The sequence below is a fragment of the Rousettus aegyptiacus genome, unplaced genomic scaffold, assembly GCF_014176215.1.
Source record: "Rousettus aegyptiacus isolate mRouAeg1 unplaced genomic scaffold, mRouAeg1.p scaffold_m13_p_8, whole genome shotgun sequence".
NCBI classification, from domain to species: Eukaryota; Metazoa; Chordata; class Mammalia; order Chiroptera; family Pteropodidae; genus Rousettus; species Rousettus aegyptiacus.
Genome location: NW_023416311.1, coordinates 18,950,066 through 18,972,400, shown reverse-complemented (window position 1 = coordinate 18,972,400; position 22,335 = coordinate 18,950,066). Strand labels below are relative to the sequence as shown.

The following is a 22,335-nucleotide window of genomic DNA, read 5'->3' as shown; positions in this document are numbered from 1 at the left end:
CAGCAGCAGCTGTGGTTCTGGGAAGGGAAGCCTGACCTTGGCCAGCTCTGGCCGGCTTCAGTGGGGGATTTCTAGAGGGCTGTTCCAGCCTATCAGGTGGCGCAGAACAATGGTGGTTGAGTCTGCAGGTCTGGGCTCTTGTCTGAAAGCTTTACCCACCCCAAACTCCAAGTCACACATTTCCCCCTCTCTTTACTTGCCCCACCCTCTATCCTTAACCCCATCCCAGCCCAAAGATACTGACCAAACACTTTTGTACAATAAAGTTTAATCACAATTATAAAAATGTGGCATTGGGTTTGTGCTATTAACATATGTACAATCCAGCCCAACAGGAAGGGCCTGCCCCGCCCCCTCCATCCTGGCCTGGCCCAGCTGGAGCTTCCAGACACCCCGGTGGAAGGGTGACCCACAGAGTCTGGCAGGGACAGATGGTGAGGCAGGGTTCCAGGCACGGAGTCCCCAGGACTAGGGGGGGTGCACAGCCCCCCCAGGGGGAGAACATGGCCACTGCCTCTAGAGACCCCTAAACTGGGGAGGGGTGCACGCAGGGTACAAAGGGGAAGTCCCCATTAACACAAAGCAAGGGGGCTCTACAGCCCCCAAGAACAGGATCTGTACAGGCTGGCACCCCAGGTTTCCACAGGAAACAGCTGCTGGCAGCTACAAAACATTTACAGCTTCTTCTCCGCAAAGAAAAAAATTAAGGGGTGGGTTGACAGCGGTGACAGGGGAGGCAGAATTTGCCTCAAGGGACTGAGGCTCCCTTACAGGGCTTGGGGGCCCCCCAAGTCCATATTTGGAGATGGGGGCATGTGGGCCCTCCTGAGCCCACTAAGGCTGTGGGGGGCTGGGAGCTCAGGGCACCAAGGGGAATAAATAGGGGCGTGGGCGCCAGTCCCGCCCACCTCAGTTGAGGGAGCCACGGCAGCTCTCCGTGCCGCACAGACACGGGATCTTATTGTCCTCCAGCGGGAACTTGTAGTCGTAGGTGATCTCCTCGTCCACACCGATGGGCTGCTTGGAGTAAATCACAATCTTCTTCTGGGACTCGATGGTGATCACCTTGGCGTAGCAGTTGGGCTGCAGAAGGGGAGGGCAGAGTGAGCTGTGGCTGTCCCCTTGAATCCTACCCGCCCTGGCCCGGTCCCTGGCGCACCGTGCAGCAGTGGTTGATGAACCGTGCTAGGTTGCCACACTTGGTAGCATCGATGATAGTGTCGTGGTCCACACGGAACAGGTAACTGCTGCCAATTCCCTCCTGCACGTAGCGCTTCTCCCGCATGTCAGCCACCATCTGGTAGGGCAGGGAGCGATGGTCAGGGAGCTGCCCCTCAGCTTTCTGCTAGACAAGGCTCGACCCCCTCAGCCCGTGACTGGGGTTCTGAACGGTCTCCCAGTGGCCACCTGGGGACCACATTAATCTGTCCTGGACCTGCAGGTCTCCCTCTGACACCCACTAACCCAAGGCATGGACACCCCATTGTTTCCAGGAGCCCTTTGTTTCCCTCTTGTGGCCACTCCCTCCCCTATACCCTCAGCTGCCATTCTAAGTCACTCAGACCTGGGGAAGTCTGCACTGGTCACTGGGCAGAAGCAGCTACTGGCTGCTCCTGGAGTGCCTGCCTGGCCCATAGTAGAGCCTTCAGTCTGCTGTGGGGCTGGGGAGTTCCCGAGATGACAGTGGCCATTTCATGGACTGAACCCTACTCATCTCTTCTCCCAGGACCCTTTCTCCAAAACAGGCACCCAACAGCTGCCACTGGTTGTCCACATTAGGGCCCACATTCCTGTATGAGAAGGAATAACTCTTATTTCCCAGAAAACAGGACGCAAAGCCCTCTGTGCTCTCCCTTTGGGTGATTGCACTTTCTTTCCGGGCTTCAACTGCCAGCTAAGTACTGGGGACTTCCTCAAACTTCCATCTCCAGGCAAAATTATCATCCATCTCCAGGCTGGTTATCATCCTCTAGATGTGCCTGAGGTACCGCAACTTCACATGCCCTGACTGGAACTCATCTTGATCATGCATCAGCTCCTCCTCCTCCCTCCTCATCCCACTGGCAGCCCCACCTACTCTTAGTGGCTAAAGGCAGCACCCTGAGAAATGGCCTCATCTCCAGCCTTTGCCCTCACTCTCCCGAGCCAACCTGTTGCCTGGTCCTGCCAGCTGCCTTGGACTCACAGACTCCTGTTACCTTGGGTGCCACTGCCTAGTCCAAGTACCCTGCCATTAGCCGGGATCTCTGCAATAGACCCCTACTGGTCTCAGTCTCTAGTTCTCTCTTCACACTGCAGCCAGAGGGAGCTTATAACTTCCAAAGTCCTCTCCTGCTCAATGCCTCACAGCGACTTTTTATTCTCTCTCACCATTGATCCCAACTTATTAATGGGGCTCCTAAGCTCTGGGGAGTGGCCTCCACCTGCCCCTTTAGGTGTACGTCAGTGCCGTTGACTTGAATTTTTCCAACTAGCCAGTCCCGTCCTTGTCCTCCTGAGACTACCCTGCCTCCAGGCCTTGGCACATGCTGTATCCCACAACTTGGGGCACGTCCCCTCACCTGAGCCTGGGAGTTCCTCATCATTCTTCCGCTCCAGCTGTAAACATCACTGTGCTCGAACCATCCCTGCCTCCCTGAATGTCCCCTTTCTATTGAATGCCATCCTTTATTGTAGTTACTTGTTCAATTCCTGTCTTCCCCACTAAACTGTGAGATCCTTAAAGGAAGAGATATTATTAGCCTTGTTTCTTGCCAAGTCATTAACATATAGTTTACTACTTTACTAGGACCCATCATTCCTTGTGCAAGGAAGGAAAGAAAGAGTAGGACAGAAAGAAAAGGAAGGGGAAAAAAGAGGCAGGTTTCACTGGCTAAGTCTTGGAGCCAGAAGGGTATGTGGTGGCTTTATCCCAAGAGTCAGATCTCATGTCAGTATCCCATGCTGCCATCAGATTGGGGGCTGAGTACAGGGCCTCACCTGGCGAATGTTCTGACCCACATATTCGATGACCATCTCGTCAGCTGCGATGGGTTCCATGGCAAAAAGACCCCACTCGTGTATCCGGCTCCGGCCGAATCGGAGCTTCTTCTTCCGGAACTAGAGGGCAGAAGGTAGACTGCTGCTAGATGCCTCCCTCAACCTACCTCCTTGCTTTTCCTGCAGACCTCTGGGCAGGACAGTGTTTTGGCCTCTCACCCCCACCCCGCCCCAGGGAACTCCATGATACTGCCTTCCTACTCAGCTTCTCTCCTTCGCAAGTCCCCACTCCTCACCTTGAGCTGGTTTAACTTTAGCAGATCACTGTCCATGATGGCTGAGGTGCCGATGGCACTCAACAGCCGTCGCTGCTCGGACCGGCGTTCCGAAAGCACACGGTTAGTCCCCTGTGAGAAGCAGGATAGAGAGGAGGTAAGTGACAGGAAAAACGATGGGAAGAGGATACTAGAAGGGCATATGTCAGGGAAGAGCCTCACCTGAGTGTCCACCCCTTCCAACTGCCGGGCTGAGACAGGGCACACATCCAGGTACCTGTCTTTTTCCTTCTTACTAATGGGGTAATAGCCTTCACTGCGAGCTGAGCCCGTCTGGTGCTCACGGGGCCCATCCTGGGGCCGCCGCTTGCGTTTTGGAGTGCTCAGGTTGGTGAGTGCAGGATATGTTAAGGAAGAGAATAGGGTCCTCACTGGGCAGACCCTGTGGCCCCAGCCCCCTATCCTTCTTGTACCGAGCCCAAGGAAAGGGTAACTGACTTCAATGAGGTCCCGATCCCACTTGGTGTGAGGACAGAAAGATGGACAGAAATAAGTCTCACATTACCTTTTCTGCCAGAAAAACTCTGCAAGGCAGAGAAGCAGCAGGAGTCACAGATAAAAGAGCAGCGTGGCAGCTAGAGAAATGCCAGACTGAACATGGGAAAAAGAACTGGACCAGGAGAGAGAGAAGCAAAGACACCAGGAGTGATCTGAGGAAGACACTGCCCAGTTGTGTGACCTCAGGAAGTCCACCCCCACTCCCTGCGCCTGGGGCCTGTCTTTCTATCCTGAGAAGGCCAGCCTCTGTGGTTCAGGATATTGGTGTGATGGACCCAGTGGGTGTCGTTTAGCCAGTCGGCCCCACTCGTCTGCTGCAGCAGCCGCTCATACGTGAGTCGTAGATAGCCCATGTCCTCCAAATCCAGGCCCGAGTTCCAAATGTCATACAGGATGGTCATCTGCTCAAACTCACTGCGGGGCTCAAAGGTGGGGGGTGGTGGGGGTGGCGGGGGTGGCCGCCGACGCCGGGTGTGGGAGCGGAGGCTGCGCCGCCGGATGGCCCCCTCTCCATCACTGCTGCTGCTGCTGCTGCTGCTCTCAGATGACTCAGATTCCTCCTCTTCCTCCTCCTGTTTACCTTCTCGCTGTTGCTGCTGCTTCTGCTTTGGCTCCTCAGCCTCAGCCACCACCACCTCAGGGGCCTCCAGGACCTCATCCACTGGGGAACTGAAGAGGGCTGCAGGGGCAGGAACTGGTTCCGGGGGTCGAGGGGCCAGTGTGGAGGGTGGGGGCTTTATGGCCAGGGCATAGTTGTGCTCCAACAGGATATGACTGAGCAGGGGGCCCGGGCGGTCTGCCTCATCCGATGTCTCTGTGGCCTCTGAGTCGTCACCAGTAGGCAGTGTAGACAGCCCACGCCGGGCTGGTGTAAGGGCCAGGTCGGCCAGCACTGTCAGGTCCACTTCTGTCCCTGGCTCAGCCTCTTCTTCTTCAGCGGAGCGTCCCCGGCCAACAGCCCGGCTCCGACCTCCTCGGGCCGCCTCCTCAGGCCAGCTCTTGACCAGAGATGCATGGTCCAGGGGCAAATTGCGAATGGTCCGCTCTACGCCCCGGGGGACTTTGCGCGAGATGGGGCCAGGAGATTTGACCTGTGGTGGGACAGCTGGGGAAGGCTCTGGGGCTGGCACCTCCTCCACGGCAGAGAAGGAGACGGTTTTCCGGCGTTTCTTGGGTGGGGGCAGGAGGAGGATAGGAGAGGAGGGGCGCTCGTAGGGGCGGAGGGCAGGGGCTGGAGGCCCAGCTGGTGGTTCTGGGGGAGGCTGGGGCACACTGGGAGCTGGCTCTTCAGTGGAACCTGGAGAAGGAAGCACACAAGGAAAGGGAGAAGGTCAGCTTCTTGGCTCAGTATCATCAGACTGAGATTTGGTATGGGCAAGAGACTGGCCAGCTTCACCAGGGAGTCTATACCCCAGCTGCCTTTCAACAAGTTCTGCACTCATTCTGTCCTCAGTTTCCGACAGACATCCCTGTTCACTCAGGGAGCACAGTGTCTGCCTCTCATACCTGCAATGTCCTCAGCACTATGGGCTCCCTTGACAGGACTAGGTTTTGTACCTGCTCATTCATACATTCCACATTTAGAGTTATGCATCAGGTACAGAAAAAGCACACTGAGCAGACACTTCTGAAACCCTCACAGAGCTTACGGTCCAGTAGAGACAGTTACACAAAACAAATGTACAGCCCAAACTGTGGAGAATGGGGGCTCTAAAGAAACAAACATTTGGACTCCAGCCTTTTTTACCAAGACTGGTGGTGACAGAACTACAGCCAACAACTAGGCACATAGACAAAGACGATTTTTGCCAGCAGCATTTAGGTTGTGATGAGCCAGATCTGAATTACAGTATCCATTATTTCGACCACAATCAACATTACCTGTTTAGTGTGGTAAAAAAGATACAATGTTAAGAAGCTGAATCTTTGCATTAAAATATTTTATAAAATTTGCCTTCTTCTCCACTGCCCCCCTGCCTCATCCCAAACTATACTGGGGATTTGCTCATGTGGGGTAGGGGGGTCAAGAAGTTTCCCCTAAAGAAGATGAAAGTGAAGCTGAGATCTAAAGGACGAGGAGTGGGTTGGGGAGGGGATATACTATCTTTGAGAAGGCCATACTGTCTTTCCCCAGCTAACCACCCCCAGGACAGGGAGTGCATCCTCTCTGTTAGGACCCTCCAAGTCTGCTGCTACGTGGGGGACGCTGAACACTGGTCAAGACACAAATTAGTCCTTTCCCTGAGGAAGACCCACTCCTGCAGACCTGACCCATCAGACAATCCCCGTGAAGCCAGTCCACACCTCGCCCTCTCACCCCAGGTTCTGGCCACCCAAATAGGCATGGCTTTTTGACATACAGCTTTTATACCCAACTTAATGCCACCTCCTTTGTGAAGGCTTCCCTGACTTCTTTGGAAATTGGTAAGTAACTGCTAGTCTTCAGGTTGGCTGCAGATTAATAGCTTATATTTTATGCTAAACACTAATTCAAGTCTTCTACATGTATTAACTACTTATTTAATTCTTACAATGACCCTAGGAAAATACTATTAACCCTATGTGACAGATAAGGAAACTGAGACAGAGAGAGATAAATAACCTGCCCAAGGTCACACAGTTAGCAAATGATAGCACAAGACCTGCACTCTGGGAAGCCTGAGTTGAGTTAGTGCTCTTACCTACTGCCCTATACTGCTCTGGACGTCCTGCAGTGGGACTCTGTGGTTTCACATCTGGCTCTATCACTCAGAGCTAGAGGGCAGCCAGAACTAGGCCTGGTCCAAGACGGCAGTGATCAACATGTGTCCACTGCCTTAACAGATGCTCCCAAAACCAGCACCCTGGGCAAGGCCCTCAGCCTGTGTTTCCTCAAGCTCTGGATAACATCTGAGATCTACTCTGAAGCTAGCAAGGTCCCAGGGTGTTTGTCCCAGGCTCTCTAGTTTCTGTTGAGTCTTCTCACCAACTCTCATCTTGGGGCAGCCTCCCCTACCTGACTCATCCTCCCAACTCAGCCCACTGTGCCTCCTGGAAGCCTGGCTCTTAAGAACAAATTCCCCTCTTGGCTCAGATTCTTCACAAAAATTTCCTTGTCCTAAAGGAAACCTGGCCATCCCTTTCACTTAGGGAGACAACTTTTTGGGGTACCCTCCACACAACTAGCAGAAGCAACTGTTTCTATTGCATGGCCTGCCTTGCTCTCTGCCCCCCTCATTAACTGATGGCTACTTGACACAAGTTAGCCCAATAAGAAACTTCCCTGAGAATAAAGATCTAGGACAGGAGTTTACCTGTCTGTGGGGGCAAGCACTCTCTGCTGGAATGGAGAAGCAGAAGAAGCCCATTTGCAGGAGAAAAGAATGAACCAGATGAGAAGACAGAAGAAAAGCAAGTCCTAAAGGCATCCAGGTCCCTATCTTTGCCCACCAGACAAGCCCTTTCTCCCAGGCTCCTGCCATTAAGCCACACAAGCCCTCTGCCAGTTACAACCTTGGTAACCTGGATTTTCCTATCATTCTCTAAAACCAAGGACCTGCCTTAATCATTCTCTCTCTTCTCCCACCTCTGCCATCTATCTCAGGGACTTCGATGTCCCACCTGTTTACCCAATTTCACATATCCAGTGACCTTCATTTTCAGTTACCCTCCATCAGTCACACATTTGACCTTGTCACGCTCTAGAATAGCTCCACCTTGGACCCTTTTACTCTGATCCCCTACACCCTGACCACAATTCCCCAGGTCCCTTCAGTTCACACCACTGCACCTTTTCAATTTCCCATCCTTCTACCTCTCTCCAGCCTATGACCCTCTTCCTAAATTAACTTTTTTCTTTCTTATGCCCAGACTGCAGGGGTCCTTACTTTATTCTCTCCTTTCACAACACGTTCCACATCTTTCTACCACCTCCAACCTGTAGATCCCCAACCCTGAATCTACCCAACCACCTATCTTCTCTCCTCCTTTACCCTAGCCCCCAGTAGGGCTTCTGAGTTGCCAAGAAACCTAGTCAGCTTTCATCCTCACTCCCCACTCTCCTCAATTCCCAAGGCTTCTCCTTCACCTATCCTCCTCAGGCTCAGGAAATGTCCCATTTTCCTGCCGCACAGTGAAAAAGGACACCTTCGAGCATGAAAGTCCACATCTCCCCACTTCCCCATTTACAGACAGATTTGCATCAGACCTATAGTCCATCCCCTGCACCTCCCCAGGCAAGCGAATCCAGCAAGTATTTCTCTCTCCTGGTTCATCTACCTGCTCCCTCTTCCTTTACTGTATGATCATGCTCAAGTCTCACCTACTTTGAAAAGCTAAGCCTCCATCAACCCTACATTCTCTTCTTGCTGTTTCTCCAATCCCAGCTGAGTGACCTTGATTATCTCACTAAACATCAAAGTCCTCATCTGTGAAATGGTAGTAAGGATGTTGTGAGGACTGAATGAGAAAATTAAACTGCAATGTGCTAGGCCTAGAGCCTGGCACACAGGCTCTCAATAAATGTTAAATTGTTAACTATAACCTCTAAACTCCTCCTTTCTCTTTCATAACAAGAACAGTCTTCCCTTCCAGAAAACTGGTTATCTCTGTTGCCTGTCCTCAATCCTTAATATCCCTCAACTTGGCTTCAGTCTGATCCATTCTACTGAAATTGATAAGGTTACCAGTGACCTCCTAACTGACAAATCCAACAGATACTTTTCCTCTCTTACTACTCTTGCAGCTGCTGATAAACCACTCCCTCCTTTTGAGACTCTGAGCTCCCTTCCCATATTTCTGGTCACCCATTTTCAGCCTCCTCTGGCTCCCCTTTGCCTGCCTGTCTCATAAAACTGTAAGGCTCTGGCCCCTTCTCTCATTCTGTACCTCCTTCTAAGGTAAGCAAGTACATTCACATCCATACTTTCAGTACTCTCAAATATCTACCTCATTTCCAGCCTATCATTCTTTAAGAGTTTCAGATCTATTGATCCAACTGCCTTCTGAATGTTTCTACCTAGAGGTCCAAAAGGCATGTCAGATTCAAGTTCAACTAAACACATCAGCTTTCTTCCTACTTCTGGTTCTCCCTGAGTTTCCTTTCCTAGTAAGCAGTTTAACTAAGTAGTTCTATCTCCTAAATTTCTCTCGAATCCTCACTCTCACTTCTAATCCCTGCACCTCAATGAAACACCCGTGCTTTAGTTTATGACCTTCACTCACATGCATCCCTTCAAATGTTCTCATGGGTCACTCTACTGCTTTGCTAACTTGCTAACTCCCTCGCCCTTCTGCCAGAATGATCTTTCTAAAATACAAATTTGATACGTCCCACTAGATTGCTGCTCTCTGACCTGTGACGCCACCAGGAGAGGCTCCTCAGAATTAATGAGAGCCTCAACTCCTCCTCCTCTCAAGAAGTCTAAACCAGAATGGAGTACACTAGTGAGAGATTTCTTCATGTGGTCACTACCTATCTCAGACCAGATTCTCAATAATGTTCAAGAGTTCTCCGGAAGGCCATGTGCATCTTTTAAGTGTATCTTGAAAACTGAGTTATTAATTCCACCATAAGAACACCCTACTTCAACTTACCACCACTGCTTGCTTTATTTACTCACGACAATAGCTTTAATCTTCCTCTATCAACTCTGGTCCCTTTTCTGCACTCTCTCTTTTCGAAACACAAATATAATCATGTTATTCCATTATCTTTAAGATAAAGAATAGAGTCCTACCATGGCCTACTCATTTTGCGTGGCTCAGCCCTTGCTTGCCTCTCTAGTTTCAGCCATTCCAGCTTCCCATCCTTTCAATCCTCCAGGTTAGCTTTCTTTTATGTCTTCCAATGTGCCGTTTTCTCTGCCTTAGGGACTTGGCACATGCTAATCACACACTCCTGCCTGCTTTGCCTGAATTTGGGCCAATGATGCTTCAGCAGAAAACACTTCCCCAAAGATGTGCTCAGGTTCTCAGAGCACCTTATACTATTCTTTTATGGTGCTTATCAGTTGGTAACCACTGATTCTGAAGTATTTATTACTCAACTGTCTCTCTCTATACACCATAAGCTTCATGGGGGCAAGAACAGTGCCTATTGTGCATAGACCATGTATCCTTTGCACCTACTGTGAGTACTCAATAAATAAATGTCAACTGCTTGACCAAACAGTTCACTCAGCAGGAAAAATTACGTATATATGATACAAAATAACAACTGAATGTACAAATCCACAAAGGAAAGCAAAGCTAGAATTAAGGTCTGAGTTAATGTTTTTAATAGTTGTTTTCTACCTATTTGTCTATTTAATCAAAGTATACATTACAGGTTAAGAAATGGGCTTAAGAAAAATTATAGGAGCAATCTGTTAAATTGGGAATTTTCTCCTTAACTTACTTGGGAAGAGACCATTGTCTTTTACTTTAGTAGCCAACCACCCTGGTGTGGCTCTGTAAACCACTTATGGCAGTGCCGCTGGAGTACATTAGACGATAAATGTCTTCCCAGGAGAAGTGACAGGAGATAGTGACTTTTGTCCAACTTTGCATGTTTTCAATAAAGTCACACACTTGTATGCAACTAATAAGTGCTGACTCCACTGTTCTCATGGACACACATATACACATACACACACAGATCAAATCAACAGCTCCACAACACCTACCTGCAGGTCTTGCTGGAGACTTCTCCTGTTCGGGGAGTGGTGTGACTGGGGAGCCTGCCACTCTTTCTGGCTTGGACTCCTCCACAGGTGCTGGCAGGGGCACAAGGGCATCTCTAGGCGGTGGTGATGCCGAGGGTATGGTTCCTGGTTGCTCTTCTTCCTCTTCTTCTTCAGAGGAGGATTCGGATGAGGAGGAGGACGGTGATGAGGAGGAAGATGAAGAGGATGATGAAGATGAGGAGCTGGACGAGCTGCCACTCTCGGAGTCCGAGGTGCTATCATTTTCACCATCTGAGTCAGCATACAGAGAACATTTGGAGGACAAATCGCTTTCCTCGTCCTCGCCTGGAAATCCAGAAGGGGCAATCAGGCGAAGTGGGAAGGTCCCTCACTTGGTCAAGCCGTGGGTTCATTCACTGACTTAGTACTAGGGATATGTTAGGCTCTGTGCTAGGTACTGGGAAGTCCTACCCTTAAGGAGTTGGGTAAGCGAACAATTTGTTCATAGTGAGATAAATGTCAGTGTGAAGGGCTGGGGAGCATGATCAGGGAAGGCATCCCTGTGAAGGAGATGCTGAAGTCAAAAAAGAGAAGTAGGAGTTCATCAGGCAGGCATGGCGGCTAAGCAGGGATGTGAAAGGTTAAGTGAAGAGGGGGCACTTGGAGACTGGCAAGCAGTCTGCTCTAACTACCAAAGCTTTTCTCAAAGTGGGTCTTATAGACACTGACTAGATGACTAACTCTGTAAAAGAACTCTAGGGTAAAATAAGCCTAGGAAATGTTAGAAGCTCTGTGCCTTAAGGAGATAATACATTGGAAAGGGTCTAATAAATTAAGAGTTTTGCAGTCTTTAGGAAACATAATTGGGTAAATTAAAAGAAAGTAATGATGGCCATGGAGGGATCTGGAGAATGACAAGATGGAGCCAAACAGATAAGCAGGAACTAGATTACAAGCCACCTAAAGTGTCAGGCTGAGAACACTTTCACCTTGTGGAAAACGGGGAGCCAGGAAAATACTTTATGGAGGAAGTAACAGGGTCCAGTGTGTATTTTAGGAACGATAATTCCATCAGCAGGCTGGAAAATGGATTGGAATGGAGAAGGATGAAAACAGACAGGGAAATCAGTCAAAACTGCTACAGCCTCTACATGATTAAAGCAGGATAGCAGGAACAAAGGAGGCTGACAATTTAAGAAAAATGGAAGTGGTGAAACTGACAGGAGTTGGTGACCAAGTGATGTGTAGGGGTCTGGACACCCTCATTCTCAGCACATGACCTTGCACTCTGCTTTACTGAAGAGGCTCTAGAATCATCATTCTCACCAATCTGGATTCTGTGGAAATGGCACCTCTTAGAGGCATTCTTTCATCATTAGCTATAAAAGTTAATTTTTCCACAGTTCCCCTACCTTGTCACTCTCTACCCTTGTTAATCTATTTTATCTTCTTTAAAACACATATCTATTTCAAATGTTATTTATTTGTCCACTTGTTTGTCAAGTCTCTTCTTCCCTGCCAACTGATCACAAGCTCTGCAAAAGCAGCAACCACATCTGTCTTGGACACTAATGTGTTCCCAATACCTAAAACTGTGCCTGGCACAGAAGAGGAACTCAATATATATTCCCGAACAAATGAATGAAAAGATGGACTAATCCATGTCCCCAAGCCTCAATGTGGAGGAACAAATGGGTGTTCGACTAAAGAACAGCTGCAGGGAGGGGAAGAGGGAGGCACAGCTCGGTGGCTGAGCCTTAAAGGAAGAGCAGTATTTAAAGATGGGAAGGCATAGTCTGGTAGCATAAAGGGAAAGCAGAGTGCAACCCCTTATCTCGAGGGCTTGGGAAAAAAGGCTTGTTGGGGGGTCTTCAGGGGAGATCCTTGTTTCAGAAGAAAAGGTAAGCAAGGGGTAGCATTTTGAGTATTGATGTTGTTTACAATGGGCCAAGGGTTCCAAAGGATAGGGTTAAAAAGTTGCTTTGGGGGAGGGCAAAGGTGGCCAATAAATCCAGCAGGAAGGCTCAGGAAAGGGCTAGACAGGGGGCTGAATCCCTTCTTTCCCAAGCCAGAAACCTACTCTATTCTATCTGTACCTACCATCTGATGCCTCTGCCTCCTTCTTTGCAGTATCAATGGCTTCCTCATGCTCTTCATCTTCTTCATCTTCCTCATCATCATCCTCATCCTTAAGGAAAAGGAACAAAGAGAGACTAACAGGAAAAAGATAACTGGTCCTCTAGAAGGCATAGCTACCTGCGCTGCAACCCAAAGGAAAGTTGGCTATGGGGACAGGAACTCAGGAAGTAGGCTCCTGGCAGGGACCAAGTGCCTTGTCTCCTTACCTTTTCTGAGGAGGACTCCTGTGATGCCTCCTCTCCCTCACTGTCCAGAGCAAAGGACTTGCGATGTTTGCCCTGGGTCTTGCTTCGCTCTTCATCTCGCTTAGGGGGCTTGGTCCCTGGACGTCCTGGCTCTCCAGCCTCCTTCTCTCGCTCAGGGTCTAGGCCAAGGTGAGTGGTAGTTAAGGCAATTTACCAACAGCAGTAACAGTTACTGTTGTTGATCTTCCTGACCGTCTCACAGATGTTTTATAAACAAGAAGCTGAAGTTCAGCAGAGAAATATGAAAATCTCAGAGCTAACCAATGTTTTCTACAGTTTTAAATATATCACATCCATCTTATTTCTCATCATTTTTTGGGTTGGGTGGAAGAGGCAGATGATTTGTTATGCCTGGCCCAAGAAAATACTACTTAGGCAAACAGGATGCCAGGCAAGCTTATCAGACTCAGTAAGAAGGTGTCCCAGCCACATAAGCTGTCAACCAATAGTTCAGTCTTAGACAAAATGGTAAGAAAGTTTTAGGAAAGCTTAAGCATTAAATGGTAAACATGGGTAGATGACCTGTTTAACCTCAAAATTCTGTGATTTTAGATGTTAAAGTTATTATTTCTACTTTACAGGAAAAAAACTGAAATACAGAAAACTTAAATCACCGTACCAGCATAAGAACCCTAACTAAAATCTAGGGACTGCCCTATCTCAAGCTTCTCACATAATCGGAACTGCTTTATAACCCTGTACCCAAATCTCCACTAGTCTCCTTGCCTTTAAGACACCTTTACCCCTTCATCCCTGCTTCTTGCCTTCCTATCAGAATTAAGCAGCCTTTACCCTTTCTCCTTCCACTTGACCTCCCACTCACCATCTTCATCTTCCTCCACGGGAGTAGAAGGCCGGGGCCTCTTTTCCTCACTGGCCTCTGAAATTTCTGAAGGCTCTTTTCGCTTTACCTGTGGGGTGGGAAGAGACGGAGCCCGTTTAGAACTCAAACACTCACGGTTCCCAACGACTCCTACCACAAGCATCTACTAGGCAAGACCACAGTTCTGAGTACCTTGAAAGAAGGCAGCCGCAGGGCCCCTCGCAGCCCTGACCCAAAGGCGAAGGCCTCGATGCCTGTGGTACCCCCGCTCTTTGCCCAGTCTACGAGGGACAGCAGGCCTGGTTCTTTGAGCTTTGTCTTCTCTTTATCTTCCTCCTTGGCTTGTTGTTTGGCTGCATTCTGGAATGGCTGTAGGCAGTAGGGGGACTGAGCCCCAGAACCTAGGTGCTCCCTCCTACCTGAGAACTACTCCCAGGTCCCAGGAATATAGAAATGCATCTACTCACTCCTCCATTTGATGTACATCTATGCCACACTTCCCTTGCACCAGCCCCTGTACAGGCATTTCCTTAAGTCTGCTTGTTTACAGTCCATCAACCTTAGGAAGCAGCTACTACTCTCCCCACTCTACAAATGGAGACACTGAAGATTAAAGCCCAGAGACATTTAAGGGCCTTGTCCACCACAAACACTGGACTCAGGACAAAGCTTTTCAGACTCTCAGGCTCATGCTTTTATACTGTTCTGTGTGCCCCCAACTCCCCGGCCCAGCTAGTGTCCCACCAAGTGCCCACAGTCTCTCTCCACTTGCCTTAATCATCCCTCTTCTCTTTTGAGCTGTGTAGCCTGGAGGAACAAGAGATCTATTTCCACCAATGGGGCCCCAGTTTTCCCCACTGCCAGGCACTGGCCCTCACCTTGGCCTTCTCTTCCTTGCTCTCCCACCACTGGTCAAAAGCTCCAAAGGCCACATTTTCCACCATCTTGCGGTTGAGGTCTCGCTGCATAATGCTCTTCATTTCTTGGACTAGGGTGGCCAGCACACGGCCCACGGTGCCTGCTGACGGTAGGGCTTTGCTTTCTGCTAGCTCTGCTTCCTCCCTGGGAGGCAGCCGGGCCTCCTCTCCTGAGACTGAGGAGGAGGGTAGGGGCTCGGCTGCCATGGGCAAAGGCAGGTGGTAGGCCTCCCGGGAGTATGCCCCTCGGCCTTCTTGCCCTTGTGAGTACAGGGCATAGGGTAAGCCATAGGCTGCCTCTTGGGGGGGCGGGAATGGGAGGAAGGCCTCCCCAAAGGCCCCACCAGGGGGACCAGCTGAGGCAGCAGTCAATCCCTTGCCCTGCCGCAACTGGTGAAGCCGAGTTAACATCTGGGTCTGCATCTGGAAGGACATGGGCATTCCTCCCCACTGAGCCCCAAGTCGATCCATGAGCTCCAGGGAGTTCACAAAATCATAGATGTGGGGAGGTGGCGGAGGAGGTGGTGGGTATTCAGGGGGTGGTGGTCCATCAGGTCGGGGTGGGAGGAGGTAGGCAGGCTGGTGGGGAGGATAACCAAGGGGAAGGGAAGCCAGGTAGGGGGGTGGAGGAGGGGGTGGAGGAGGAGGGGGTGGAGGCTGCTGAGGGGGTGTTGGGGCTGGAGGTGGTGAGCCACCCCTGTCATCATCGGAGATCTCCATGTCCTCTCCAGAAGAGCATGGAGAAGCCTGTAGGGGTGCAGAGGAGGGTCACAGAAAGCTTCTGCCTGTTCCCTGGACTTTTCCTCAAATCCCTGTTTTGTCTACTTCCCTTTCCTCTCCCCCTGGGCCCAACCCTGCCTCCCTGATCCCAGGCACCTCTGCTGGCTGACCCCAACCTCACCTGGTTCTGTCCGTTGGCCTTGGGAGACTCCCGAGTAGCCCCTGGTTCCCCACTCCCTGTAGGTACCACATCCTCAAAATTAGCTGGGGCTGGAGGGGGCGTGCAGGGCCTATGACTTGACCCAGAAGGCACCTCGATCCCTGTGTCTCTAGCCCCAGAGCCTGTGGTGCTGTTCTCTTCCTCTTCCTCTGTGTCAGAGGCCAGGAAAGAAAACTTGGAGCGCTGCTCCTTCAGCAACATCTCAATGCGAGAATCCAGGCTGCTGTGTTGAGCGAAGGGCACACTCTCATTGGTGGTCTCTGGGGCTGGGGATCCAGAACGAGCAGGTGAGGTCGGGCGGGGGGAGGTCCTAGCTTCTTCTCTCTCAGGGCTGGGCCCCCCAGCACCGCCACTTCCACCAGGTTCTGGAGGCTCCGGGGGTGGAGCCTCTGAGGCAGGAGGCCGATAGTCCTGGTCAGTGGGCCTGTTGGGCTCAGGGGGCAAGTAGGAGGTGTAGGAAGGTGGGAAGCGCTCAGCTGTATTTTCAGCAAAAGGCGCCCCAGGGGGGTCCTCCCGAGTTGCCCGGCGGGGTGGGTAGGAAGGATGGCGTTGGTAGCGATTCCAGCTTTCATAATATGCTGGGTAATTTGAGTCAGAACCACGAAAATGAGAGGATGAGGAAGAGGAGGACGATAAGGACGACGAGGACAACGAGGAGGAAGAAGTGGAGGGTGTGGCAGTGGCTGCAGTGGTAACAGAGATGGCTGCAGAGGTGGTTGTGGGAGCCGAAGATGCAGAGAAATGGCGGCGGGAAAAGGAATCTTGGTAGCTGTTCTCTGACCGTCGGGGCTTGAAGGAGGTTGAAGTGGTGCTGGAGAAAAAGTGCGTGAGTTAGCTGGGTTCAGCTCTCTGTCACCAAACCCTAAAATCCCAATTCTCAGTACCCAAAGCTACAGTACACTCAGTATACTGCCCCCCAAAAAAGACCTAAATGGTATTGGGTACTTAGCTGGAGTGAGTTCCCTGAGCATGGGGATTTGTTGGCCGAATCCACAAAGAAACCAGAACAAATTATTCCTGACTTCCTCTTAGAGGGACTCTGGGTTTCTTCTTCCCAGCGACAGTTCTCACAATCTGGGGGTCCTAAAGGGTATTTACTCTATACCTGCTGGAATAGGCGGAGTCCTGAGAGTAGGGGGTGCTGCCCCGAGATGTGTAGGGGGTTCCCTGGGAGGACTGAGGGGTGAACTGGCCAAAGGAAGATGGGGTGTCTTGTCGGCTGCTGGAGAAGCTTGTATCCTGGGAGCAGGGGGTGCCATTGCCAGGCGTGCCCACCACAGCAGTGCCTGCTGGGTAAGCAGCAGTGTCGGAGGAGGAGCGGCGGCGGGATTCAGTCTAAAGGGAGAGAATGAAGCACTGAGAAAGGGAAAAAAATCGAGTACCACTTAAAAACTCACCTTTCTCCAAATGAAAAATCCCAGTTCCCTGTCTTTTGAAAGCATCTAGGAATCTTTTCTCAGCTCTTCCTATACTTAACAGTGAAGTCCAGAACCTCCCAAAGACTGATCCTGGCACTCAAGTACCGTGTTCACATGGCTAGGGCTATGGCAACCACAAGCTTCTCACCGTCTCGGTGGCTGCACCAGAACCCTGGAACTTCTCACTCAAGGCCTTGCCCCCAGTGGGCACCGTCTGAGGGGTATAGGAGCCATTGACTATCAGTTCATAGTACTTCATTCGTTGTTGTCCTGGAGGAAGAAAGGGAACCAACAGAGTAAGATGGAGAAACAACTCCTTCCTAATTTGGCATTCCCACATCTTCCTCAGGCCTCAATTTGAGTCTTGGGTTTGGGGATTTCAATTCTTCTACCTTCTATCTTTTTAGGGACCTTCTACCTCAACTCCAGTTAACAACTACTATAAATAACATATAGTACGACACTTTACAGTTTTTTTAGTAAGTGTAACTACACTGGATGATCACCGGGAGGGAAAAGCATCAGTACCCCTACTTTATAAGCTTAAAGAAAACTGACCTGCACAAAGTTGGTCAGTGGCAAAACTAGAATCCAACCCAGGTCATCTGATACTAAATCCTTTCATGCTCTTCATCCTATAAAACTAATGTTACAAAATGGCAGCCTGAGGGCTAAATCCGGCCTACAGTTGTATTTCATTTGCCCTACACAATCACTTAAAAAAAAAAAAAAAAAAACTGGGAGGAGACAAGGGGAAGGGAATGCAACATTTTAAAACCACGAGATTCCACACAAAAGCCTAGATTTCTGCCTTTAAAAAACCCAGATTATTAGTTCTCAATCTCACTTGCAAATTGGCTAATGCCAACTGACAGCCACCTCCTTTAGATGGCACTGCTACAATATGCCACAATCTCCACCCCTTCCTATTGCTCCTAACAAAAAAACCTAGAGTGCTTCCTTCACTCACCTATACAGGTCCCTAATCCAAATTTCAAAACCAAAACTTGAAACCCAGTATCTTTGGGAATTCACTATCAAAACCTGACCTGAGATGAGGCCATTTACCATAGTTTTTATTCTTCCTACCTAGTGTGATCCTTCACAAATTTTCTTACAAATATAGTCATATGCTAGACTACATGGTGCTGCCCCAACCCTACCGAAAATACATACATGTACCATAATCCCTTCATAAAATTCTGATTTTATAAACTCATCTCACTCCAAGAGTTACAGATGAGGAATCATGAACCTGATCACTTGCCTGGCCCCAACAGACATTTTGCATGTATAGTCTCTGCTGGAGCCCAACTTTGACAGCAGGCAAGAGAACCCTCACCTTTGATGTCGAGTTGTGCATGGATGATGTTGCCCATGACAGAGGTAAGGTGGAGGTTTTTGACTGTTTCCTTGGCTCCCCGAGTGCTGGTGAAGAGCACACGGGCCAGGCCCAGGTGCTTGCGAGTACGGGGGTGAAGAAGAATCTCCACTTCTTCCACCTCGCCATACTTTCGGCACATGTCCTTGAGGAAGGTCTCCCGTACATTGTCATTCAGCCTTGCAAAAGTCACTTCCTTTAGTGGGATCTGTCCAATATAGAACTCATCCAGCTGTGGAGAGGAAGAGAGTTAAGTCAGAGATCTTAATACTGACCACTGTTCCTTTGTCCTTGGGGAAATTTTAGAGCAATTCATGAGATCGAGAGATATGGAACTGGGTAACTAAGAGGTAATGGAATGGGGAATGGAACCCAACAAGAGATATATATCAGTCTTGACCCTTCTCTTCCCTGAATTCTTCTCTCCACAGAATGGCAAGAACCAGGAAAAGAAATGTACAAACTGAGAAATAAGCACATATGGAAGGAACTAGCTGTAGAGAAATAATTCACTAACTCAGATTTTACTACATGATTACCATGGACTAGGCACCAGGAATACAAAAATGGACAAAAATAGACAGGACAGAATGACATACGTGATCATAACATGACACAGTAAGTGTTGCAGAGATGTAGACAGGGTGTTTGGGAGCCCAGAGAAAGAAACCCCTGTTCAGAGTAGAGACAGGGAAGAATTCACATACATGGTATCATTCGTACTAGGCTCTTTGAAAAACAGAAATTCACCAATATGACAAGTACTCGTAGAGCACGCAACTTTAAAATAACTTAGCATTTCCTAGAAATTGACAAGTGTATAGTATGATGAAACAGGTGTGTGATATCAAGGAAAAAGATGAGGCTTGACCAGATCAATAATCATACATGTCAATGCACAAAAACATGGATAAGGCAACAAAGGTAAAATGAGAGAACAGTAAAACCAAAAAGACAAATGACAATAGGTTTGAAAATGAAATAGAGAAAAAGGGAGGCGAGGAAACCAGGTGAAATGAATGTAACAGTATGCATTAAAGAAATGGCAATGGAAACAGAATTCAGATAAAAGATGTGTTTAGGAAAAAGGGTCAGAACTTTGTGACAAATAAATGGCAGGAGCCTTATAGGATGACTCCCAGGTTCCTAGCTTGTACAGCTGAATAGATGGAAGGGAAAGCAGAATTAAAGGGGTAAAGAATAATTTGTTTTAGATCTCTTGAGTTTGAAATGTTTGTGGGGCTCCAGATGGGGCTGTCCCACTACCAGGCATATAAGTCTGGAGCTCAAGAGACTAATCTTATCTGGAAACAGATTTGGAAGTTATCAACATTTCGGAATAGTCAAAGTAGTAGGTATGAAAGAAGTCCAGAGAAAATGTACAAAGTGAAAAGAGGGATGAGAGAACCCAGCAAACAACTTAAAAATGAAGAATAAAGAATTAGTGAAGGAAACTAAGCACCACCAGTTTTCTAGCCTCAACCCAGTATCTGACAAGTATTCTGCCTAGCCAGGGAAATGGGAATACTCTGAAGAAACAAGACGGAGAATGAAATGGACAAATGAGAGGTGAGAAAAAGAGGACTCCAGGGATGGACTCTCTGGCCTTGTCACTCCCTTTGTTGAGAAACTGGGGCATCACACCTGGGCACTGTCAAGCCAGGCACTGTCCAGGAATACATAGTGATAGATATACCAGCTAAACCTGAATTTATGTTGTCCTTCAAGAAGTCAACACCCCTGCTTGGGATACCTCATCTACACCTTTTTAGAATATAAACATAACTCCTATCCAGAACAACTCAGTCTCACAGCCTCAGAGATTGTTAGATCTGACTGTGATCCTTTCACTGGGCTACATTAAGATTAGACTGCCAGGACAGATTCTCCACACCCTCCAAGGGCCACCACACCAGACTAGCAGACACATACCTTAAACTTAGGGACTGGGAGGGAAAAGTCTCTGTTTTTGGACCTGACATGGCAACGGGGGTCTTGGAGGTCTTCGACTGGTATATACTTTGAGTCCTAGGAAGGAAAGGAAGAACAGAAAGATAGCACAAGGTGAAACCACATTACTGAGCTCTAAGAAGCCCATTTGGAGACTCATATGCAAAAGAGTTTGGTTCTGGTTGCCCACTTTTTAGAAGGCAGGCTAAGGGTATGGAAGTTCTAGGTACTGAACCGAGCTAACAGGAGAATGGGACCTGGAGTTCCCTAGATGGCAAGGAAAGGCTTAGGGCACTCACGTTGACACTGAAGTGGATTCCATCGTAGCGGTACACCTTTTGAGAAGGCCTGCGCAAAGCAGGGTCCAAGGCAGGATCCACAATGAGCTTGTAGTTCCGCCACTGGAAGCTCGGGGCCTTCTGCCCATCTCCCCCACCTTCCTGATCCATCTTTGCTCATTTACACTGTTAGGAGAGAGAAATCCGCAAGGAGGTTCAGGTCTTAGGCCTGACTCCCGTGCTGCCCCTCACCGACTAGCTCGGACTCCAGGTTCATCATCCCAGTTTCCACACCTCATCGTGACCCGTGGCTCCCCCAAGTACACTCTTTCACCACAACATCCCATTCTCTCCCCACCTCCCAACTCTCCCCTCAGACCCACAGACCCATCTCGTGCCCCCGCTTTTCCTAGCGCGCGCCCCACTTGGCCTCAGCGCAAGACCCCTCCCCCGCCCCCTGGCAGGCCCCGCCCCCTCCCGCCTCCTCACCGGCCAGCGGCCCGGGCCAAGCCCGGCTCCCGCTCCCACACACCCGCTCGCGTCCCCGCGCCCCGATCTCCGGCCAAAAGGCAGCACCTATGCGGGGCGTTGGAAACACCGCGAGACCGAGCCCGAGACCCAGCTTCGGCCCCGAATCCGGGCAAGGAGGTGGGGGGAACGTGCGCCGCTGCCCTCTCCTCCCGCCCCGGCGCGATCTGCCCCCCCCAACTCCGCGCACGCGCGGCGCGGCCCCACTCACCCGCTCGTGTAGAGCGGCTCCCCCTCCCCCCACCCCGCGCAGCACCTTAGTGGCGCGAGGCGGCGGCTGCGGCGGCAGAGTGAGACCCGGCCCCGCAGCGGTGGTGGCGGCGGCGGCGGCGGCGGCGCCCCCCCACCACCACCACCTCCCCGGCGCGCGCACCAAACACCACCGCCACCTGCGCGAGGCCCAGCGGGCAGAGCGTCGACATTAGCACTTTCGTCACGGGCGCCACCAGGAGACCCACGGGGGCGAGGATAGCGGTTTCGCTTCGGCCGACGCCCTATAAGGCTCGAGAGTTGCGGCCCAGGTTTCCTGGAGATGGGCCGCATCCCCCGGAGAGTGGGCTTCACCACGATTACCCAGCTGCTCTGGCCTGGGGTCGTTGACGAATCGGCGGCAACGAAAGCAGCAACTAATCCCTGAGGAAAAGGGGGCGGGGCGGAGGGGAGGAGGCCAGCCAGAGCTGGAGAGATTTGAGTGGTGCGTTGAACAGGCGCAGATTCGTCAGGCGGGCGGGGCGAATGGGTGGACGGGACCTCCGCTCCTTTGCTTCTCTTGCCTGTCTCTTGCGCAACTAGAGATGTAAAGAGGCTGCAAATTCGCCACAGGTCCTGGACCTAGCCGTTGCTTCTCCTTACCCGCCTTGGTGGGGTCAAGAAAATAATTCCTGGGTAGCCAAACCCTGTTGGCAGAGTTGGCCACTTTTACTGGATATTTCTTACTAGCACAACTCAGGGGGCTGCCTCATTCTGACCCAGGGAAACTGACTACAGCCCAAAGCTCTTCTCGCTGTCCGATGAGAATTTTCGGCTAAGCATACGGGCCTGAGCAATTCTGAGTAGCTGGCCTAGCGAATCTGCGAATACGTCTGTGGGTGGAGCCAAGGCGGCGTGCGCAGAGGGCGTGGTCAGAGCGTGCGGAGCCAGGCGTCGCGGGGATACTTCCTGTAGAGCCCACCGAAACCCGGGCGGTTTGGGAGGGGCGTCCCGAGGTGGAAAAGTACAACCAGAGGTGGTGGCTCAGGTCATTTCCCTGACGCTGTATGT

General features: G+C 50.4%; 1 protein-coding gene across 7 annotated transcripts; it reads right to left on the bottom strand.

Moving 5' to 3' along the window:
* Positions 1–251: 251 nt before the first annotated feature.
* On the bottom strand, positions 252–22,149 carry SETD1A (SET domain containing 1A, histone lysine methyltransferase). Of its 7 annotated transcripts, none has more exons than XM_036225376.1 (19): positions 21,465–22,149; positions 20,569–20,733; positions 20,252–20,347; positions 18,281–18,551; positions 17,087–17,208; positions 16,626–16,855; positions 15,482–16,331; positions 14,542–15,327; positions 13,856–14,089; positions 13,664–13,751; positions 12,802–12,959; positions 12,557–12,644; positions 10,457–10,801; positions 4,075–5,109; positions 3,477–3,649; positions 3,276–3,386; positions 2,980–3,099; positions 1,160–1,297; positions 252–1,083 (listed from the first exon to the last, which is right to left on the bottom strand). In XM_036225376.1, the coding sequence occupies exons 2-19, from the start codon at positions 20,716–20,718 to the stop codon at positions 910–912; spliced, it is 5,169 nt and encodes a 1,722-aa protein (XP_036081269.1). In that variant the 5' UTR covers positions 20,719–20,733; positions 21,465–22,149; the 3' UTR covers positions 252–909. The 7 variants fall into 7 exon arrangements, with proteins under 7 accessions (XP_036081269.1, XP_036081268.1, XP_036081272.1 ...); XM_036225375.1 differs by lacking the exon at positions 21,465–22,149 and adding an exon at positions 21,287–21,392; XM_036225379.1 differs by lacking the exon at positions 21,465–22,149 and adding an exon at positions 21,287–21,392 and having other exon boundaries at positions 10,457–10,747.
* Positions 22,150–22,335: the final 186 nt, after the last annotated feature.